At 42.6% G+C, this 23,452-nt stretch overlaps 1 protein-coding gene across 3 annotated transcripts in view; it reads right to left on the reverse strand.

Annotated features, from left to right (window-relative positions):
* The window catches only part of TMEM163 (transmembrane protein 163), a 444,927-nt gene that overhangs the window by 158,100 nt on the left and 263,375 nt on the right, over window positions 1-23,452 (reverse strand). For all 3 annotated transcript variants that reach the window (XM_029605360.1, XM_029605359.1, XM_029605358.1), the window contains exon 4: window positions 16,688-16,779. In XM_029605360.1, coding sequence (XP_029461220.1) covers window positions 16,688-16,779 — 92 coding nt within the window. The remainder of the gene's footprint in view (window positions 1-16,687; window positions 16,780-23,452) is intronic.

The following is a 23,452-nucleotide window of genomic DNA, read 5'->3' on the forward strand; positions in this document are numbered from 1 at the left end:
GTTTGCCTGCGAGAAAAAAAACACACCATATAGCCGCGATGCTTTTTCGGCGGAGGGGCCCCACTATCAAGTCGACAACCCCTGTGATGGTGGGACCCCCCTTCTGCAATAAAACATCAAGGCTTAGGCCTCTAGGCCTTAGGATCCTAACTCCAAAAGTTAGGAGCCTAATCTCTTTGAAAATTGGCCCCATAATCATGAATGTGATGGCCCTGCTATGACTCGTATATCCAGCATAACTCTGCCCTCTTCCACCAGTTTGAGGAAGGCAGGAATGGCCTAGGGTGGCTGCTGGGTAAGTGCATCTTTATTCTTTCCATTCACCAAGTGGATGTTCTGCCAGGCACACACCCATTAAGGACACTTCTTCCTCACAAATACAGGCTCACCCCCTCAGGCATCTCAGAAAAGGTGTGCTTCCCCGCTATGGATGCAGGGTTGACACTATAGAGTAGCAAAGTGAGGCATCACTCTGTGAGGGCATGGCCCTCTCCTCACACAGAAGACTGGGTGTTGAGAGGGTGGTACAGTCTGATACTGTAGCACTTTGCAACTGATCTCTCCACTGTGCAGGCCACTATAGCAATGGGCCATCGACAACAACCTGAGATTCTATTGCCATGGGCCTCTCTAATATGTTGTGATGACATCACATCTAACTTAAGTGCTTGACTTCCAGGTGATTGGCCTGATTAGGCCTCTGTAGGGATAGCTTGCCAGCTGTGGTCCTTTGTTGCCTTGCTCTTTTTTCTGAGAGTCCTTTCCTTACAGACTGCTATTGTTTGCCAGGACTTCCTAGGAAACGCAACTCATTTTCAGTTGAAGTGAACTTGTGAATGGGTAGACGATGTAGAATCTTGCAGTGAACTGGGCCCAATTTGCTTGTTGTTTGCTGCCTGTGTGGTCAGCTGTGGGTCCTTGCCTTCCTGTTGTCTTTTCTCATTCCTAGATCTACTCCCTTCTGCTCTGCCCTCTGCCTGATCTTGCATCTGGCCCTCCCTCCATTTCCTTTCTGCCCTATGCCCATCCTGCCCCTATCCACCCCCTCCCATCTACTGACTAGTGTACCCCTGTCTCCTCCTCCCACTATATTTACCTTCCTCCCTACTGCTTTCTACCTCCACACTCCCCACTTGCTGAATTCTAGTGCTCCCACTACACCTGCCTCTCCAACTCCTCAAACCATCACCTCATCCATCCCTTCCCTATCCACGCACACATCCCAGTCACACTCCTTTCACTCTCAAACACACCACTATCACTCTCCATGCTTTCACCGCGCATGCCTAACACATCTCTAAAGCACACTGTAAGTACAAACAGAGAGAAAGCTGGATGCAGTCACAGAAAGAGACAGACTACAAACACATTCACATGACAAGAAGGGAAGAAAAGGAATACAAAAACACACACACACACACAGACAAGCACAATCAGGAATCAAAAGTTCTATTCTAACCTTGCCTCTTTTCTCTACCAGTAGTAAAGCCTAACCTTCACTCAGTCCACTAGTCTCATAGCACAATCACAAGGGTATAATAGACTGGACAAAGCAAACAGAAAGGAATGTACTGAGCATGCCTGGCAGCCATTTTATAGGAGTTGTAAGAGAAAATTGTGATATTTATCATAAAATATGTTTAAATAATACTAATGCTCTCCCAACAATGCCAAAAATAGTTACATTTTGCATGTTATTTTGTTTTGAAAAACATACTATGTGGCTACTATCACAGTTTCATTTACATAATATATTCTGCAAAAAGGTTTGTGGTAAATTGAATGCACTAATTCACAAATTTGCATAGTCTTGTCATAATAACGCAGTTTCATACATTAGCTTGTGAGCATTGTATAAAATCAACATTGGTTGCTCGTTATATTAGAGCTAAAAGAAGAGGGAAAAATTTAAAAATTTTGAGGCTGATATTCAGCGTTACTTAGCTGGACAAGTAGTGACTTATCCGGCTAAGTGGCGGCTGCTGAAAACCTGGCTATGTTCAGCAGTCACACTTAGCTGGATAAGTATTTATCTGGCTAAATAGATAACCAGATATCTTGGAGGTGGCAATGGGTAGATTGGGCAGGGCTACTTAGCCGGTTATCTCAACCACATAAGTGCCAATATTCAGACTTATCTGGTTAAGTTAATCAGAGAAGTTAGACCTGCCATAGAGCAGATCTAACATAGGCAGATTTACGTACTATTTCTTTCAGGATATTCAGCAGAATATCTCATATAAGTTAGCCAGAAAAGTCTTATCTGGCTAACTTACATAAACGTTCAGCTTTCAGTACTGAGGCCCGTATGTTTTATTCTCCTCTGAATTGAGCTGGAGTTGGTATCTGACATTTATATTGCAATTTAATAGTTGGTGTGAGGTCAAAGTGCAAAAGCTTTATCAAAAGTACTAACTGGGTAAAATCAACTGGTACCTAGAGGTTGGTATTTTCTAATTCAGTAAATATATGCAAGTGTTGTATACAGTATAATTCCTGCATTAGGTCTGCTTTACTGGAATAAAAACATATATTTGAGGAGTTTGTAGCTACATGGAGCCACATTTGATTGTTAGCCTCATCTGCTTGGTCTTGAGATACATAGCAACATCAAAGGTTGGAAAATGTATTTTATTTGAAAAAGAATGCTAATTTATTAATAAATATAAATAATTTTAGACTCTGCATGTATTTCCCATAGGCCTGATTTACTAAGGCTTTTTCCTCATTCTATGTCTATGGAAAAAAAAATTCAGTAAATAAGGCTCATAGAGAGGAATAATGTTCTAGAAAAAAGCTGAATCTGATGGTCTGATTTGACTTCTTCATGTGTCTATTGGCAGGACATACCTCATTAATATTTTTTTCATTAACATTAAAAAAAAAACTCAACTGAAAAGAATCTTTCTTAGGTATCAGAAAATTTCATATTTAGAGACTAGGCAGATAAAACCTTTCCCAGAGGTGACTTCCTCAAATCTCTTATAAACTGCTTGCTCATTGCACTCACTACTAGTGCCAGGAGAACAAGTGTCCCAGATTTGCCAACTAAAACTCCGGTAACGAGGCAGGAGCACCATAAGGAGAGGCAGAGGAAGTCTGCACGTGCATTGTCCCTGTAGTAATCCACCTGGTTCTATTCCTGTAGCACCTTCTCAGGTTAGTATCTCCAAATGGGTTTGTTTTGTGCATACCTTGGCAGGAATATGGGATACACCAAGGGGTATTGAGGGAACTTAGAGAAATTTTGGCAGCTCAGCTCTCTGACATGTTTCAATGCTTCCTTAGTGTTAGGAGTCATTCCAGAGGACTGAAGGCAGGCAGATGTGGTTTCTCTTCACAAAATGAGGAAGATGTGACCTTCAGGCCAGTTAGTCTGACCTCTGTGGTGAGTAAATTAATAGACTCTGTTAAAACAGAGGATAATGCAGTTTCTAAAAGTCAATGGATTACAAGATTTGAGTCAGCATGATTTTACCAAAGACTTTTCAGATGAATCTGATCAGTTTCTTTGATTGGGTGAGCAGATTGTTGGATGAGAGGAAAGCATTAGATGTAATGCACTTGGATTTCAGTAAGGCCTTTGACATGGCTCAGCATAAATGATTTATAAATAAGGGTATGGGCCCTTAAGTGAATGACTAGGTTAGAAACTGGTTGAGTGGGAGGTGACAGAGGAGAAGGGGTTACTAGTGCTGTGCCATGGGAATGAGTCCTTGGACAGATTATTTTCAATGTTTTCATAAGCGATAATACAGAAGGGCTTTTGGAAAAGGTTTGCCTTTTTGTGGATGAAAAAAAAAAATCTGCAACAGAGTTACAGGAAGATATGGAAACCATGAGGAGGAATCTAACCACCCAACTTTCACCTATCACCTGCTCCCACCACCTCCCCATCCCCTGTCCCTTACAAACCTCCCCCCCTTTCTACCCTTTTCCACCTACTCCCCTTTAACAACCCCCATGACCTGCTAATATGCATAAACGTTGTAATTAGTTTGTGATCTGCCAATATGCATAAACGTTGTAAATAGTTTATGATATTCTTATAGTTAATCTAATTCCTGAAACCTATAAATTCCCATGCCAGCTCCCCCTGGTTATCTCACACCCCCCCCCCCCCCCCCCATCTATTGTTCATTGTTATCAAAACTTGTTCCTCTGTAAAGCAGCTTCGCTGCTGTTATGTTTCAATGTGAACCGATGTGATGTCTCCAACGAATGTCGGTATAGTAAAAACCTTAAATAAATAAATAAATACATGGATAGAAATTCCATTTGAAAAGGGGAATAAAATAGCATTGGGGGTATATTACTGTCCAGTTGGCCAACATGAACAGCAAATAAAATGCTAACAGAACTTAGGAAAGCTAACAAAATTAGCATCACAGTGATGAACAGTGATTTCAATTACCTCAGTATTAACTAGGTAAATACTTAGTAGGTGAATTTCCTAGATGAAATAAATGACTGCTTCATGGAGCAGCTTGTAAAGGAACCAACAAGGTAGGAGCTATTTTAGACCTAGTCATTAAAGGAACACAGGATTTTATGCAAAAGGTAATAGTGATCATAACATGATCAAATCTGACTTAATAACTTGAGGGAAGACACTAAAGAAGTCTACTATGACAGCATTTAACTTTCAAAAGGGAGACTATGATAAAATGAGAAAAACTGTTAGGAAAAACCTGAAAGGAGCAGCTTCCAAGGTTAACAGGTAGATTTTAAAAGCGCTGCTCGCGCAAAAACAGCCCCATACATATGTATGTTGGGCGTGCACGAGCAACACAAATTTTAAGAAGCCTGTACGCGCATCAAGAATAAGGAGGCAGAAAAGGGGCGTTCCAGGGTGGAGCTCAGACTTACGCATGTAACCCTCGAATTTTGCAAGACCGAATATGGCAACGCATAACTTTACTACTGGTTCTGATGAGGCGCAAGTCTGGGCGAGAGAGAGAGATTCAGACACTCTATATACCTCCCACTGTAAGAGGGGCACTTTCAACTCAGGATGGGTTTTGAAGGATGATGTTACATTGGTCTGCCTAGGGCACAAGGGTTTGTAGACCCTTGTAACCACCACCCTCCCAAAACCCACCCTGAGTTGAAAGTGCCCCTCTTACAGTGGGAGGTATATAGAGTGTCAGATTGTCTCTCTAATAGAGGTTCTCTCTCTCTCTCCCTCTCCCCCCATATGATCACTTGTGAGTACATGAAGGCTCCACTCATACGCATGGAGGGATATTTTAAATGATACACGTGAACTTGCATGCATGATATAAAATCGAGCGTATTTTCGCTCGCGTGCCCAATACGCGTGTTTATGGGCGCATGTGCGCTCCTTTTAAAATTTACCTTATTAGAGTTTACAGCAGACATAGTAACATAACATATTAATGACAGCAGAAAAGGCCCAAATGGTCCATCCAGTCTGCTCAGCAAGTTGGTTATGGTAGGATCTGCCGCTCCATGCAGGATACCTCCATGTTTGTCTCCGGCAGTTACCCACAAGCCTTATGATAAGGGTAATAATATTTACAATCAAAACCAAGCAACTGTCAAAACCCATAACAAATTACACTAGCAATATTTGTACTTGATAATTCGGACAATGCTGCTTGACATTCTTTGCTTCGGTTCTTGGCTGTAGAAGCTGTCCTGTGCTTTTTCCCTTATGTCAGATCATAAAGGTCGAGGCCCATGTTGGTTGTTGTCTGTATCCAATGCACTTTTTTATTTCTCCTCTCTCCACTGCCAAAGCGGGAAGTGATATTGCAGGTGCATCAAAAGCTTCCAGACTACTGGGTGAGGATTGTTATCCCCATGCACCCGCAGAGTAGTAACTGCTGCACCATGCAGGTTACCCCCATGCACCCTCTTCTTCATTTCCGCCCTCTAGCCTTTAGAGATCCGCAGTGTTTATCCCATGCCCCTTTGAATCTGTTGACTGCTTTCTTCTTCACCACCTCCTCTGGAAGGGCATTCCAGGCATCTAGCACCCTCTCTGTGAAGAAACATTTCCTGACAGTTCTGAGTTGTCCCCCCTTGAGTTTCATTTCATGACCCCTAGTTCTACTGTTTCCTTTCTGATGGAAAAGATTCAAAGTTTGTGCATCATTAAAACCTTTCAGCACCGGCTCTCTTCCGGGTATACATATTTAGATCTTTTAGCCTCTCCTCGTAAGTCTTCCACCACCCCCCCCCCCCCCCACACACACTTACTCACAGATGCTCTCATATTCACAGGCTCTTTCTCCTCCCCCACAAACAAACTCTCTCACTCTCTCCCTCTGCTGCAGCACACCCATGCCCCCCTGAGCTTCTTATTGTGCCACAGCAGGAAGGAAGGTGCTGTTGGCCTCTAGGGAGGCGATGTGCTAATGACCCTGCTTTGTTCTGCGATCCCTGGGCAGTGAAGCACTGGTGACTCCGCAGGACCTTTTCTCTTTTCACGCAGGCCAGAGAAGAGGTACTGGCTGCCAGTCAAGGCATGGACCTTGTTTAAAAATACCATCTTGGAAACCCAGACCAGATGTATTCCACATATTACAAAAGGTGGAAAAAAGGTTAAACGACTTCCGGCATGTTTAAAAGGTGAGGCAGAGGCTATTATAACTAAAAGAAAATCTTTCAAAAAATGGAAAAGGGATCCAAATGAAGGAAACAGAAAACAGCATAAGCACTGGCTAGTTAGATGCAAAGACAGAATTTGAAAAGAAGCTTGCCTTGGAAACAAAAACTCATAATAAAAGCTTTTTCAGTCAGTTGGACCACTAGATAATCAAGGGGTAAAAAGGGCACTTGGACAAGGCTATAGCAGAGAGGTTAAATTAATTCTTTGCTTCAGCCTTTACTGAGAAAGATATAATGCAGGAATGATATTCAAAGATGATGATTCTGCACAACTGAAATAAATCTCGGTGAACCTGCAAGATATAATATGGCAAATTGACAAAATAAAGAATAGCAAATCACCTGGATCAGATAGTATACAACCCAGAGGGTTGAAAGAACTGAAAAATAAAATTGCAGACATACTATTAGCAATTTGTTAAGCTTTCTTTAGAATCATCTATGGTACCTGAAGATTGGAGGGTTGCCAATGTAATGTGATATTATTGTTTATCTTAGTATGTAAGTTTTATTATATTCCATCCTGTATTTTAGATAGGTAGGATATATATTTATAAATAAAGAAAGAAAAAGGGTTCTGGGGTGATCCAGGAAACTACAGACCAGTGAGCCTCATGTCAGAACCAGGTAAAATGATAGAAACTATCAAAAAGAACAAAATTACTGAACATTTAAATAGTCATACTGTAATGCAGTGCTTCTTAACCCAGTTCTTGGGGCATACCTAGCCAGTCATGTTTTCAATATAGCCACAATGAATATGCATGACATAGATTTGCATTTACTACTTCCATTGTATGCAGATCTAACTCATACATATTTATTATGGCTCTCCTGAAAACTTCACTGGTTAGGTATGCCCCGAGGACTGGCTTGAGAAGCACTGATTTAATAGGACAAAGCCAACATAGATTTAGCCAAGGGAAGTCTTGCCTCACCAAACTGCTACATGTTTTGAGGGCAAATATATATGGATAAAGGTGAGCTGTCACAATCCTGGCTGCTAGACAGACTCCCGCCAGTGGAGGTCCTAATGGAGCATCCTCTCTCTTGTGCTAGCCACCTCCATAATGCTCTCATGATTCAACAAGGCCAGCTCTATTTAGCCCTGCCTCTCCCACAACTCGGTGCATCTTTGAGTCATTTCAGATTTTTGCATTGGCCTACCTTTCCTTGATTTCATTTTGCCTGACCTCCTTGGCCTTCTGCCTTGCCTGTGGTCTCCTTGGCATTCTGCCTTGTCCTGTAGTCTTCTGCCTTGCTTGTGGCTGTCTGCTTTGTTTGCAACCTCCTAGGTCTCCCTACCTTATCCTGTGGCCTCCTTGGCCATTTTGTCCAGCCCTGTGGCTTTTGGGTCTACTAGCTTCGCTCTGCCTTGTGGCCTGCTTGGGCCTCCTTGTCTGTTTTTTTCCCTTGTCTGGTCTTATATGTGCCTTGCTTTGCATTAGTTTCCTGCTAGCCTATGTTGTACCTGCCTCGTCCTACTCATATGGTTCTATCCAGTTCTACTCTTGTCTTTTCCTGTCCAGACCGTGTCTTGTCCTACCCATTCTTCCCTGTGGGTTTCCAGTTCCTGTTCCTGTCTCGCCTCGGGACTTGCCTCCTGTTCCAGCCCTCGTCTCCAGCACTTGCCTGTTGCCAGATCCTTTTTGTCTCCTGTTCCTGTCCTGCCTGACTGTTATCATTTTATCAGCAAGGAAGTCCTGCTGACCATCATAACCTGCAGGCTCAACCCAAGGGGGAAGGGGCTGGTCAGGCAGAAGATCTTGCCTTGCTCTGTCATGAAATTCTGTATTGCTCCTTCTGGAGAAATACCTGAATCCAGCCTGCCCGATTGTGACAGAATGAAAAGGGTATACCAACTCCACAGGAGTGGATCGAGTACTCTCTACCAGCCTGATAAGTCTTGTGAAAATTCTCTTAGACTTTTTCTCTCCTACTAGGAATGCAACAGATGCTAATATAGAAATCAACCATTTTGATTGGAATGTGTCAAGTATCTGTTCCACAATCATATCAGGTAGGGGTGTAAGGCCTGCCAGTTTGTGAATATCATGTTGGAAGACATCTGTCTCTTCTGCTCTGTACCCAAACCAATTTCTAAGCTACAAACCCTAGCAGACCTGAGGTCCAGCCAGAAACTCTTCCAACCACAAGCCAAGTCTGTTTTTGCACCATTTCCATTAAATCTGCTGCAGAGAAATCTCTGCTCTCTTCTGAGGCTGTCTCAGCACAGCAAATCCTTGTAATGGAAAAGACCAGCAAATTACAACCAAAGGAACACACTGTGTTACACAGTTCAGATATCCTTGTTCCTACTATAACCAGAGTGGAGGTTATGCCAGCTAAGTCAGTTTATACTTCAGTTTCCCTTAGATCCATAGTTAATTCAAGCACAGTCAAGATTAACCAAAGTAATCAGAAACTTCTATCTGCAAAAATAAATTCTGTTTCTGATTCCAGTGCTGCTGTTGCCCCTATGCCTGTGTCAGGTAGCAAGGGTTTCTAATCAGAGAGCTATTCTCAGTTCAGTCTCTAAGATTCAGGCTCAACCAGCTATTTTCAGCAAAGCCTTAACGAGATTTGCTCTAACTCACTGCAAGCCTGGTAAATTTAACAAAAGATTTTCTAAGCCTCAAGCACTTTCCACTTCTGTTACCAATGGGATTAGTTTACAAGTCATGACAGTTTGCACAGACTCCTCACCAGCTCCTATTGAATCTGCTTTACTCCAGTCTCCAACCCATTTAGAGAATATTCCCATCACAGCCAAAGCTAATCAAAGAAATTTAAAACTAATACCTACACAATTGAACCCAGCTGAAAAATCTACTCCTGTAGTGCCTTTGGTGTCCATTTCTCAGCTTGCAGAACACAGCACAACTTTGGAAATCCTTAAGCCATCTGCTGTACTTAACCGGGTACTTAGGCATTCAGATAGCTTCAGTTTAATGGTGAATTTTCTTCCATCAGCTGATCTGAGCTCTTCTAAGCCATCTGTTGTCAATCAAACCCTGAGAAAAATTGTCCTAAGAACTAAAAAAGGTAGCCTGTGCCTTTTTAGGTAAAGCAGCTTTGAATAAACTTGTCCTTATCCCTGGCCCTGTTGTGAATGCCACAGTACACCCAGAGACTCCAACTCTACCTGCTCTTGCAGTCCAGTCCAGGAATCTGTTGTCCCCACAAAATCTGAATTTCTGTGTACAGAGAAGTCAAATACCTTTGTCCTGCCATTGAGAGACTTGGTAACACCTTTGATGCCTCCTATATTGTCTTTCCAGCCTGAGAGACCCAGTCAATCTGGCCCAGAGGGACTCCGATCTACTAACTCCATTCCAGAGGGATTCCAGTCCAGCAGCTCCACTCCAGATGGGACCCAGTCCAGCAGATCCACTTCAGAGGACCTTTGGTCTACCAATTCAGCTCCAGACGGGCTCTGGTCTGGTGACTCCAATCAAGATGGACTCTGGTTCAGCAATTCAACTTCAGATGGACTCCAGTATAGTGACTCCAATCTATATGGGCACTAGTCCAGTGACTCCAATCCAGAGGGACTCCAGGTCTACCAATTCAGCTCCAGTTGGACTTTGGTCCTGTAACTCCACTCCAGACGGACTCTGGTTCAGCAATTCAGCTCCAGATGGACTCCATTCCACCAACTCTGCTCCAGATGGACTCTAGTATAACAACGCTGCTCCAGATAGACTCCGGTCCAATAACACTGTTCCAGATGGACTCTAGTACAACAACGCTGCTCCAGATAGACTCCGGTCCAATAACACTGTTCCAGATGGACTCTAGTACAACAACGCTGCTCCAGATAGACTCCGGTCTAATAACACTGTTCCAGATGGACTCTAGTACAACAACGCTGCTCCAGATAGACTCCGGTCTAATAACACTGTTCCAGATGGACTCTAGTACAACAACGCTGCTCCAGATAGACTCTGGTCCAATAACACTGTTCCAGATGGACTCTAGTACAACAACGCTGCTCCAGATAGACTCCGGACTAATAACACTGTTCCAGATGGACTCTAGTACAACAACGCTGCTCCAGATAGACTCTGGTCCAATAACACTGTTCCAGATGGACTCTAGTACAACAACGCTGCTCCAGATAGACTCCGGTCCAATAACACTGTTCCAGATGGACTCTAGTACAACAACGCTGCTCCAGATAGACTCCGGTCTAATAACACTGTTCCAGATGGACTCTAGTACAACAACGCTGCTCCAGATAGACTCCGGTCCAATAACACTGTTCCAGATGACACTGCTCTAGGCAGAATCTGTTCCAGCAGCAGTTTTGCTCCTCATACTGCACAGCCCAGGGCCCCAGTCCAAGATGCATTTGCAGTCTCTAAGTTATGGACTATGCAATTTATGACTTCTCTGAAGCCAGTACCCACTGCCATTGTAGTTATGCTCCTGCCTTTGCCTTAAGGAACACCTGACCTACTGCTCACAACTCCCATGTCACATGGAACCCAGGAAGAGGAGATCTTAAAAGCAGGTACTGACAAGATCCTGCAGCTAGACAGTCTCCCTGCCAGCAGAGGCCCTCATGGAGCCATCCTCTCTCCTGAGCTAGTCACCTCCTTGATGCCCCATGACTCAGCAAGGCCAGCCCTATTTAGCCCTGCTTCTCCCACAACTTGGTGCCTCTTCATCAAGTCACCTCGGCCTACCTTTCCTTGCTTTCCTTTTGCCTGGCCTACTTGGCCTTCTGCCTTATCCTGTGGGCTCCCGTAACCTTCTGCCTCACTTGTAGTCTTCTGCCTTATCCTGTGGCCTCCTTGGCCTTTTGTCTTGCTTGTGGCCTTTGGGCCTCATAGCCTCACTCTGCCTTGCCTTGAGGCCTGTTTGTCTGTTTTTAACCTTGGGTCTTATATGTGTAACCCTTTTTTTGGAGATGACACTTTTAACCTAAGGGCACACAAAATAATTTCTTTAGGGGCTACCTTATCTGCCACTTCCCCCAACTCTTCTGTCCTCAAGGGATGAATTCTTTTCTGTAAGGGGAAGGTTGATCTTCTTGGCCCAGACAGTAATGATCTCCCATGTGTATGTATTACCATAACTCTTTGGGACAGGTACACTTACAAACGAGGCTAAACTCTCTGGATGGGTGATCAAATTAAAGTTTATTGTGATTGATTTCAAAATAATTAATAGGTGCAATAAATAAAGTATCCAAGTACATCCAGATTTACAGGAGTCAGGTTTTAAAGAATATCTGCATCTGTGTAAGTGTCCCTCCAAACAGGAGCTTAAAACTTGCTTATCCTCCATGGAATGGGATAATAAGGGTCTGAAGTGGATGTCTATGTTACTGGATCCCCTACTACAGTACCTGAGGTCCACTAAGAATCCCACATTCTAACCTGGCAGTGTCCAAGGGATGGAAACTTTGTTGGGGGTCTCCAGATATCCTTCTCCTCTTCTCTCCCTTCAACTCCTCTTGAATACATAAACTCATACCTCCCTGGAGAAAAGGCCAACTATTGAAAGCAGTCCTCAAAGCTTCCAACTCTGGGCAGGGATGGGTGACAGAAAAAACAGTTTCCTTCCCTCTACAGATAAACCAACATTCAAATTGAAAAAACCTCTCTTCTTTAACTGGTCACTGTAACCTCCTCTTTAAGTGGATAAAGAGGTACAGCCTGCCAGGAATGGTACAGATCAAAAACTGCAAAAGGATGAAAAAACAGAAAAAATTCTTCTATCTCTAACATTCCCCACCCCCCCGCCCCAATCCATCCTAACAGAGGAACTAGAAGGACAGTGTCTTTTCCTTCTGTGCTAAGCTGGGGGCCTGACTTGGAGAACACACTGAAATAAGCTCCTTCTCCCTCAAAATCTAAACTACACTGCCACCACTCTTATGAGAGAGCACACCTCACCCCTCTTATCTACAAGGGCTCTACAATCTAGACATCCTCTGGGGGAGGTGCTGGAGGATAGACTGGTATGGCCGTTTGCAGCTGTCTAACCAAGGTCTAGGAACTAGGGCCATCTAATGGAGATTCTATAGTCTCTACGTATGTGCCTTGCTTTGCATTAGTTTCCTGCTAGCCTATATTGTCCTGTCCAGCCATGTCTTGTCCCTGTGGGTTTCCTGTTCCTGTTCCTGTCCCAGTCCTAGGCCTTGCCTCCTGTTCCAGCCCTCATCGCCAGCTCCTGCCTGTTGCCTGACCTGCCGGACTGTTATCATGTACTATGGCATGGAAGTCTTGCCGGCTCCCAGAACCTGCAGGCTCAACCTAAGGGAGAGGAGGCTGGTCAGGTAGAAGGCCTTGCCCTTGCTCTGTCCTGAAGTTTTGTCTTGCACCGCTCCTGCTGGGGAAACACCCGAATCCAGCCTGCCTGACCATGACATGAGCAGTTGATGTAGTGTATTTGGATTTCCAAAAAGTGTTTGATAAAGTCCCTCATGAGAGACTTCTGAGGAAATTAAAAAGTCATGGGATAGGAAGCAATGTCATAATGTGGATTGGGAACTGGTTAAAAGATAGAAACATAGTAGAGCTAATTGGACAATGTTCTCAGTGGAAAAAGGTGAATAGCAGAGTGCCCCACAGATCTCTTCAGGGAGACCTGGAAATGGGAACAAGTGAGGTGATCAAATTTGCAGATGACACAAAGTTATTCAAAGTTGTTAAATTCACAAGAGGATTGTGAGAAATTGCAAAAGTACCTTGCAAGACTGGTCATGAATATGGCAGATGACATTTAATATGGATGCACAGAGGGAAGAGCAATCTAAACTATAGCTACACAATGCAAGATTCCACATTAGGAGTCACTACTTAGGAAAAGGATCTAGGTGTCATCATGGATAATATGTTGAAATCCTCTACTCAGTGTGTGGTGGCAGCCAAGAAAGCAAATAGAATGCTAGGAATTATTAGGAAGGAATAGAGAATACAACAGAGTATATCATAGTACTACATCGCTCCATGATGCAACCATATCTGTGTATTGTGTGCAATACTAGTCACCATATCTTAAAAAAGATAGTAAAATTAGAAAAGGTAAAGAGAAGGGTGACCAAAATGATAAGAGGGATGAAATTATTCCCCTTTGAGGAAAGGCTAAAGAAGTTAGGGCTTTTCAGCTTGGAGAAGAGACAGCATATGATAGAGGTCTATAAAATAATGAGTGGAATGGAACGGGTGAATGCAAATTGGTTGTTTACTCTTTCAAAAAGTGCAAAGTTCAAAGACTAGGAGACATTCATTGAAGTTACTAAGTATTTAAAACAAATAGGAGAAAATATTTTTCTACTCAGCACATAATTAAGCTCTGGAATTCATTGCCAGAAGACATGGTAAAAGTTGTTAGTGTAGCTGGGTTTTAAAAAGATTTGGATAAGTACCTGGAGGAAAAGTCCATATACCATTATTAATGTGACTTAGGGAATCCACTGCATATCCCTGGGATAAGCAGTATGGAATCCATTTACCTTTTGGAATCCTGCCAGGAACTTGTGACCTGCATTGACCACTGTTAGAAACAGGTTACTGGGTTTGATGAACCATTCGACTGCCCAGTATGGCAAATCTTATGTTCTAAACCCAAGGAAGCAGTACAATATCAAGGTGAAATTCTAAGCACAAAACAAGAGTGGGATCAAGAGGTGATTATTTCTGATGGATAAAGCATTGGCAAAAGCCAGAAAGATGCTTGGATGGATAGGGAGAAGATTTGTCAGCAGAAAAATTAGGTGATATTGCCCAGTATAAGTCTCTGGTGAGACCTTATTTGGAATATTGTATACAATTCTGGAGACCACACCTTCAAAATTATATGAAATGGAAGGAATTGGTCCAAAGGGTGACTATTATAATGGTTCTATATTATATGGGGTACAGACATGAAGATCTAAACATGCATATCCTAGAGGAAAGGAAGGATGGGGAGATATGACAGAGCCATCTAAATACCTCCAAGGTATCACTGCACAGGAGATGGTCCTCTTTCAGCGGAAAGGAGGCTTTGAAACAAGAGGTCATGGGATGAGGGAGAAAGGGGGTGACTTAGGAGAAATGTTTCTTTATAGGGTGGGTGGTGGATGCATGGAACAGCCTTCCAGTGGAGACAAGGACAGTATCTGAATCTAAAAAAGCATGGGATAAGCACATGGTATCTCCGAGGGATTGGAAGGAATTGTAGAGCTGAGTATTTGGTGTGGATGTGTAGAGTAGATAAACTAAATGATCTTTTTGTATCACCATGTTTCTGTGTTTAAGAATGAACCTCACTTGTAAGCCAGGATATGCTGGTTTTGATCTCAGTCTCTAAATTTTACAGCTAGTATCTTGGAGGAATGTGCCAGCAGGGAGAGAACACAGAGCAGGTGACAACAGTGAAAGTGCGTCAAATGCATCTGGATTGTCAGTAAGGCACCACTGCCAAAAATGCTGCTCCTGGGAGAATCAGGCTTGGTTTGATCTGCGATCTGAATGAAAAGAAGAAGGAAAGAATGAGAAAGGACCATGGACTGAGCTGAGAGGAAGGAAGGAAAGAAGGGAGAGAAAGAACTGGGGATTAAGCTAAAGGGAAGGGAGGAAGGAATGGTGTGCAGATTGAGCTGAATTATTGGAAGGAAAGATAGGTCTGTTACTGAATTAAACACTCCCTCTACCACACACAATAAATGCTCTCCCATTATGTTCATGCTGCAGCTGGCCCTGAATATCTCCACGTTTTAATAAAATTTAATGTACCCGGATTTGGTACTCACAGGCTACAATTTTCTCTCTTATACAGTATAAGCTTTATTGGAAATGTATTACTTGAGAAAGGGATAATAACAGTCAGGAAGGTCTGAGTCCTTAAACATTTGTTATTCTTATAAAAGGTATAATCCCTCGTCAACTACTTCACTGTTTCCCAACTAGTGTGTGCTGGCGCACTGGTGTGCCTTCATACCTGATCAGGTGTGCCATGGAAAGCCTTCGCTGCCTGATGCTCAAATCCAGGCCAGCACCTCACAGCAACAAGAGACACCAGTGGTGCTTCTTACACTGGTAGGAGCTCCTTTCTAAGAACACGTGTAATCATGCATGCCTCTTCTTCCTAACTACAGCATGACCCCTGAAGTGAAGCAATTAATGGGCAGCAACAGGGCATGATACCCAGGCCCCGTTTTGTTCGGTGCACAGTTCACCTCTTCATTTTCCCCCCTCATGAGCGTCCTCCTTTGAATCCTTCGAGCCTCTGTCTCATCCCCAGGCTGAGTGAGACAGGGTGAGTGTGCACTGAGCACAGGATGTGACTCACTCTGAGTGTTGGGAGCAGCAGCAGTGGAGGAACTCTGTCAGCCACATGTGACAGCCAAGGTAACTGAGCTGGCTGTCCACATCATACAAATCTCGGCAGTTGTATATAGTGAGAACTGGTCCATTGTGAGGAATTCAGGTCTATCTCTGTATCCTCTCTCTCCCTTTGTTTTAAAATTTGACAAAGAGACTGGTGGGGTTTTCAGTGCTTCCCCAGCTCTTTTTTTGATCACGAGTCCTCTCCATGTCTGCATTGCCTGCCCCCCCCTAATTGTAAGTGTGCCTTGGTCTTGAAAAGGTTGGGAAACGCTAGTTTTCTTTGCACAAATCTTATTTTTGGCAGTCTAAAATGGGCTGTCTCTCCTCAGTTTATAATGTAAGCAAACTGTATTTCATTTCCAAAAAGTTGTGTTATGACAAATGCACAATTCATATCACACAGTGGAAATGCATCTTAATAAAAACAATAGGCTGAGAAATGTGAAAGCGGCAACAAAGCACATTGGGTTTTCAATGCTACTGCTCTCCAGCACACATTCATATAACCAACTATGCACAGGGGAATTCACCATCTTACTCAGAGAAAGAAAATAAGGTTGCAGAGCCATAGGATGCAATATGTACTGAACTGTAATAAATCATTAGATTTGTTGGCATGCTGAAGTCTTTGCCCTTGTCACAGCTCCGGAATCTACAACATAGTGGCTTGACTGCAAGAGCCTTATAGACTTCTGTAAAAGCTAAAATTAGATACGTGTACTTACATGTATTCTCTATGTGCAGAATGCACTGCTGCTGCATTGCTGTAACGCCAAAGCACTATAGCTGACGATAAGACATCCAGAATTGCATCAAACTGAAATGGGACACAGATACAGTTGTTCAGTTTTCAAGTTTATTAAGGAGCCTATTTACTAAAATGCATTAAGCATGCATTATTTCAGTGCACTTAGGGATCCAGGTATTAAACTGCACTAAGATTGGCTGTTAAAATGTGCAAATGCATTGCTCATCATGTATACTAATGGCAGATGTTTATGATATGGAAATAACTCAACAAATAAAGTACATGGGTAGCACTGACGTGTGGTCAGGGCCTTCAGGGGATTCAGTGAATCCCCAGCCCATAGCCGTCGCTATGGGTGGTAAGTGCCACCCTAACATTAAACAACAGATTGGGCAGGGATAAACTAAACCCCTTCCCGATCCAATCAATGGTGACACACCTCCCTACCTTGACTCCCCTCCCCAAACAGCAGCATTTGTCGCGTTTAACCAAATGTCATCTCCAGCTGCCGCGGAGCCAGTCTCGCAGTTCTTATCATGAGACCAGCCTGGAGGCTGTAGGAGATGACATTTGGCAAAACATGACTCCTTTTGCCATCAAACCTACAAACCAGTGAGCCGTGAGTGGATACCATTTCACTCATGGCAGAAGAAGAGGAAAAAGGCCTGGCGAGGGACGCAAGCAGAGCCCATCGCGCTTACGGCCAAAGAAGAAATAAAAGGACCAGAGAGGCTGCAAGCAGAGCCCACCTGCTCGCAGCCAAAGAGAAAGAAAAAACCTTGGAGAGGCTGTGAGCAGAACCCTTCCTACTCCCAGCCAAAAAAGAAAAAAAAAGAAAAACAAGGCCTGGAGAGGCCACAAGTGCAGCCCATCTGCCTGTGGCTGAAAAGAGAGACGGCTTGGAGAGGTCATGAGCAGAAACCATTCCGTTCACAGCCAAAGAAGAAAGGGCTGGCGGAGCCGTGAGCAGAGCCCATCTTGCTCAAGGCCAAAGTTGAAACAGGCCCAGCAGGGATGGAAGAGCTGATTGTGTATGTGTCTACGGGTTGGATTTACTAATGTCGTAAGGCACAGTGAATTCCGCAGTAACGGGGGGGGGCGGTCCTGCGATAGTTGGCAGCGATCACACCTCTGCGGTGCGATTGCTGCCGGCGTCACGCCAAATAACTTCACCATAAAAGGTGTAGTTTATCGGCGCGAAACTGACAGTGAAAAAGGTGCCGCTCCGACTTCTCCTCTTCCGGGGCTGACGCCGCCCCGACTCCACCTCCATCTTGGTATTGCACGCAATAAGGGACTTTTCACGTGCAAATTGTTCCTTATCGCGTGCGATCTGCTTGGTAAATGATCCCCTATGAGAGAGAGAGAGAGAAATTGGGAGCCTGCTTGTGTGTGTGCATGTGAAAGAGAGAGAGAGATTGGAAGCTTGCTTGTGTGTTTGCCTGTGTGGGAGAGAGAGATTTGGAGCCTGCTTGCGTGTGTGCCTGTGAGATAGAGAAAAACTGGGAGCCTGCTTGTGTATGTACCTGTGAGAAAGAGAGACTGGGAGCCTGCTTGCATATGTGCCTATGAGAGAGAAAGAGAGAGATTGGGAGCCTGCTTGTATGTGTGCCTGTTAGAAAGAGAGAGAGACAGAGACTGAGAACCTGTTTGCCTGTGTGTCTGTGAGAGAGCAAGAGTGAGAAATTGGGAGCCTGCTTGTTTGTGTGCCGCTGTGAGAGCTTATGTTTGATTGCCCATGTGAACATGTGTGCCTATGAAAGCAATGTGTCACATACAGGCTCTTACAGGCACACGCATACACACATAATGGGTCTATGAGGAAGAGAAGGCCTATGTATGTGTGAGAGAAAATGTGTGTGAGACCATAGGCACGTATATGAGAGAGGGAGTGTGTGGGAGAATGAATGTGTTATTTTGTGTATGTGTGAAAAAGAAGATAAAATCTGTGCAGCCCTCCCCCCAATCTACAACAATCTCAGGGAGACTAGGAAACAGAAGATCACAAGTATGGAGATCAGGAGTTTTTAAACTCCCTTTTATTTTAATTATTTGGTATTGTATGGTATTGTTTCTGCTGTTTTGAAATACTTAATTGTTTTTTTGAGAAATTTGTAACAAGTTTTTTTTTAATCACTGAATGTTTGTTGGCTGTTTTATAAGTATGATTTTAATATTATGTCTTGATTTTATTGCTTGATGTTTTGTGAAGTATGATGATGTTTTTTTTTCCATTGTTGTTCTGCATAATGCAGTTGGGCTTATGTTCAATCTTTGTTAGCACATTTCTATTTATACTTTATGGCCTTTCTGTTTTGTTTTGTGAGGGTCTGTCTAATTCTTGCTGTGAAAAAGATTGTATGTTCCATCACTGGATTTTACAACATTATGATCATCCCTTCTTCATTACTTTTCTAACAAACGTTTGCTCTTTATGAATTTCACCTGCATGTAGAAAGCTGTTTTGAATGTTATTGCTGAAAATATTTTTTCACACACATTCTATTTCCACTGCTGTTAGTAGATATTAGGTGATTGGGTAAGTCCATCTCTTATTTAAAGTAATGTTCCCTTTAAGGATTGGGTTGTTGTGAGCAAAAAATTGATAAGCTTTTTGCATCAAAGAAAGTAGTACTCACAGGGTAATCTTTGCATAAAGCAAGCCAATCCTTAAAGGGAACATTGGGATTTGAAGAGATAGAGATTGGGATTGGATCTTGAGGGGGGTTTGGCTTAGAGAGAAAAATAGTGCTGTTTGGCCCTTGGGGAGGGGAAGGTAGTTCTGATCAATTTAATTAAAAGTACATTTTCTGGCATTTTCATAGTCACTGACCAGCGGATATGAATATACTTGACATTGTAAAATTTGGTTCGGTACACCATGATGATCAAGCAAACTTGAAAGTGTGCCCTGAAATACAAAATATTGAGAAGCTCCACTCTAGGGGAGAGGATGTTGAGGGAGCGAGATTGCTGTAGACCAGGGAAGGATGGTGGGAAGAGTAGGCAGCATGTGTGGGAGGGGGGGGGGAGTGAGACTGAATCCCCTGCTATAAATGTCACCGCACACCACTGATGCATATATTACCTATGGATAGTATTGCAATAACTTAATTACATCTCCCTAAGGTGTGGGTAAATATTTTGCAATAATGCAGCTGTGAAACAGTTTGCATGATTACATTATAACTGCACTAGCAGATAATTAGATAATCTGCATAGTTCATCTCATTAGCATACATTTCACATAAAAACTATTGCAAGCTAATTTACATATCTTAAAAGCATTGAGGTCAATTTTAAAAGCCCAATGTAGGCATTAAGAGCATAAAAATATGCCATACTGGGTCAGACCAAGTATCCATCAAGCCCAGCATCCTGTTTCCAACAGTGGCCAATCCAGGCCATAAGAACCTGGCAAGTACCCAAAAACTAAGTCTATCCCATGCTACTGATGCTAGTAATAGCAGTGGATATTTTCTAAGTCAACTTGATTAGTAGCAGGTAATGGACTTATCCTCCAAGAACTTATCCAAACCTGTTTTAAACTCAACTACACTAACTGCACTAACCACATCCCCTGGCAACAAATTCCAAAGTATAATTGTGCACTGAGTGAAAAAGAACTTTCTCCGATTAGTTTTAAATGTGCTACATGCTAACTTCATGGAGTACCCCCTAGTCCTTCTATTATCCGAAAGAATAAATAACCGATTTACATTTACCTGTTCTAGACCTCTATCACATCATCCCTCAGCCGTCTTCTCCAAGCTTGAACAGTCCTAACCTCTTTAGTCTTTCTTCACAGGGGAGCTGTTCCATCCCCTTTATCATTTTGGTCACCCTTCTCTGTACCTTCTCCATCGCAATTATATCTTTTTTGAGATGCGGCGACCAGAATTGTACACAGTATTCAAGGTGCGGTCTCACCATGGAGCGATACAGAGGCATTATGACATTTTCCGTTTTATTCACCATTCCCTTTCTAATAATTCCTAACATTCTGTTTGCTTTTTTGACTGCTGAAGCACACTGAGCCAATGATTTCAATGTGTTATCCACTATGACGCCTAGATCTCTTTCCTGGGTAGTAGCTCCTAATATGGAACCTAACATCGTGTAACTACAGCATGGGTTATTTTTCCCCGATATGCATCACCTTGTACTTGCACACATTAAATTTCATCTGCCATTTGGATGCCCAATTGTCCAGTCTCACAAGGTCTTCCTGCAATGTATCACAATCTGCTTGTGATTCAACTACTCTGAATAATTTTGTATCAATTAATTAATTAATTAGACGATGCGGGAAGAAGTTGGGTTTGCGCGCATCAAACAGATTTTAAAAGCTGTTGAGATATGCAAAATACTTCTGTAGTGCACACATCTGAAAATGGGACAGGGCATGGGCACAGCATGAGTGGGGCATGGGCATTTTAAGGTGTGAACCTAAGATGTGCGTATAAATACTGACACAACTCGGCACACACCGAGACCCCTTGCTGCGTATCTTTACTTCTGCTATGGATGCCATGTAAGTTAAAACTGAAAGAAAACTAGGCAGATTGGCAGGATTTTAAGAGTCAGGGCTAACTGGAGGGAGTCAAGGCTATCAAACTAGGGGGGGGGGGGTAGGGTTTGGACAACCTATCTCTTAAGTGGATAATCTGGGGATGAACTGGTAAGAGTGGGAATGGCGTCAGCATGCATTCCTTTTAAAATTCCCCAATTTACATGGTAGAAGCAGGATTTGCGTTCATATGCATGTACCTACTTAAACATTTCTGCACATTTGCGCAACCAGGCAATTTTATAACATACGCATATGTGCCAGTTTGAAAGTTACCATCATTGTTAACAGTTTGATATATATATATATATATATATATATATATATATATATATATATATATATATATATATATCAAACTTGTGCACACTAACAGTACTTAACAAATGTTAATTCTTGCAATAGCGGTAGCGCACTTTATTATACTGACGCTGAAACACACTATTCCATGACTAAAGATTTTAATTAGTGTGTTAAATGCATTGCATTTGTGCACGTTAAAATGCACTATACTGTGTGTATTCAATGCAAAAGCTTTAACTGCATCAATGGTGGCATAAACAAGAATGCATGTGTTTACATTACCTGCGCTGCATTTAAATAGCTGCTTTTCGAGGGCCAAGATGGCGGATTGGAGCGGACGAGAGTGAGACTGCTTCGTCGGTTTGTTACCTGAAACTTTAGCAATGCCGCACACAGTGAGGAAAAGGCGAGCTAAGGAACGAGTGGTTCAGCCTGTTTCCTCGGCTTTTCCTAATTTAGGCCCAATGGACGCTCACGTTGTCAGACAAGCAAGTACTCCGTGAGAAGGCTCACAGCAGGAGGATCGAAGACCTCCGGAAAACCCGGCGGTGGTGAGGCACTCGGTTACGATTTCCTTAATGACTGGAGATGAAGAGGAAGATATTGCTGTTGTAAATGAAACAAGTGTGGGAGATCCTAGAGGCCCTGTGGGGCCTTCAATACGGCCAGCCAGAACCGGAGGAGCTGAGGCCGGTATTGGAATTCAGCAGCCATTATTATTTGATACTATAAAGCATGGGAAAGAACTGGCTAGACCTCAAGTAATGTCCTTGGACTCAATCTGGGATGCAATCCAAAAGTTAAACGAGAACTTATTTTTACAATTAAATCCGTTGGCGACCATCATAAAACAAATGGATTCTCGTGTAAAAAATTTGGAGAAAGAGGCAGAGGTGAGCAAAAAAGCAGGCTCACTCTTGGAGGAACAAATGAAAGACTCTCTTAAAATTCAAAAGAGCATTATACTGAAGAATCAGATGTTAAACAAAACAGAGCAATTAGAAAATCAGATAAGGGGGAAAAATCTCAGATGCATAAACTTTCCCAAGGATGATACCAAGGGACATGTGGAAAAGGGCACTGAGATATTGAAAATTCCTGAGACACATTGCCAGTGATGTCAAGAGTATATTATATCCCCCCATACAAGAAATCCTCAGATGCGGGAAAAGGATTACAAGTTCTCACCCCTGCATTTCCTGATTTGGATCTCACAAATTTCTTGGAATCTACTCAGAAAGATCAAGTGTCTCCTTCCACTTTGATTGTTTGTTTTTTATTAGAGTCGGAAAAGGACTGGATATTACGGTTGTATTTTAGACACCGAATTGAGTCTTTTCTTGGCTTAAAGATTAGTATTTACCCAGATCTTGCAAGATCCACCAAATCAAGGAGAAGATTATTTCTTCAATTGAGATCCCAAGTTATACAACTTGGGGCTTTCTTTTTGCTGAAATACCCATGTAAATGTATTGTTAAGTTTCAGGGTAATCCTTTTATGTTTTTTATACCTCAACAGCTTGCTGAGTTTTTGAATGAAAAAAAAGCTTTGTACAAATATTTCTTCTCCTTTGGCTACTGAATGAATACTAAATGACTTCAGATTTATTCGATCATAAAAAGCTTTTTGTATCTGATCCCAAATATTCCTTATTGTTAAGGTAAATATACCTGATGCTGTGCCTGGTATCCTCCCCCGATGAGGACTTTATAGGCAATATTCTTTGTTTTTGTTATATAAATACCATCGGTATTTTGTATTTCTTAGTAATTTAATTTCTTTTGTTTTGCTTGCAAATCAAGTGGTTGCTTGAATATGTAAATGGAAAAATTTAAAGCTGCTTTTCATAATTTTGCATATTAGCAGCT

The sequence above is a fragment of the Rhinatrema bivittatum genome, chromosome 6 (assembly GCF_901001135.1).
Source record: "Rhinatrema bivittatum chromosome 6, aRhiBiv1.1, whole genome shotgun sequence".
Lineage (NCBI taxonomy): Eukaryota > Metazoa > Chordata > Amphibia > Gymnophiona > Rhinatrematidae > Rhinatrema > Rhinatrema bivittatum.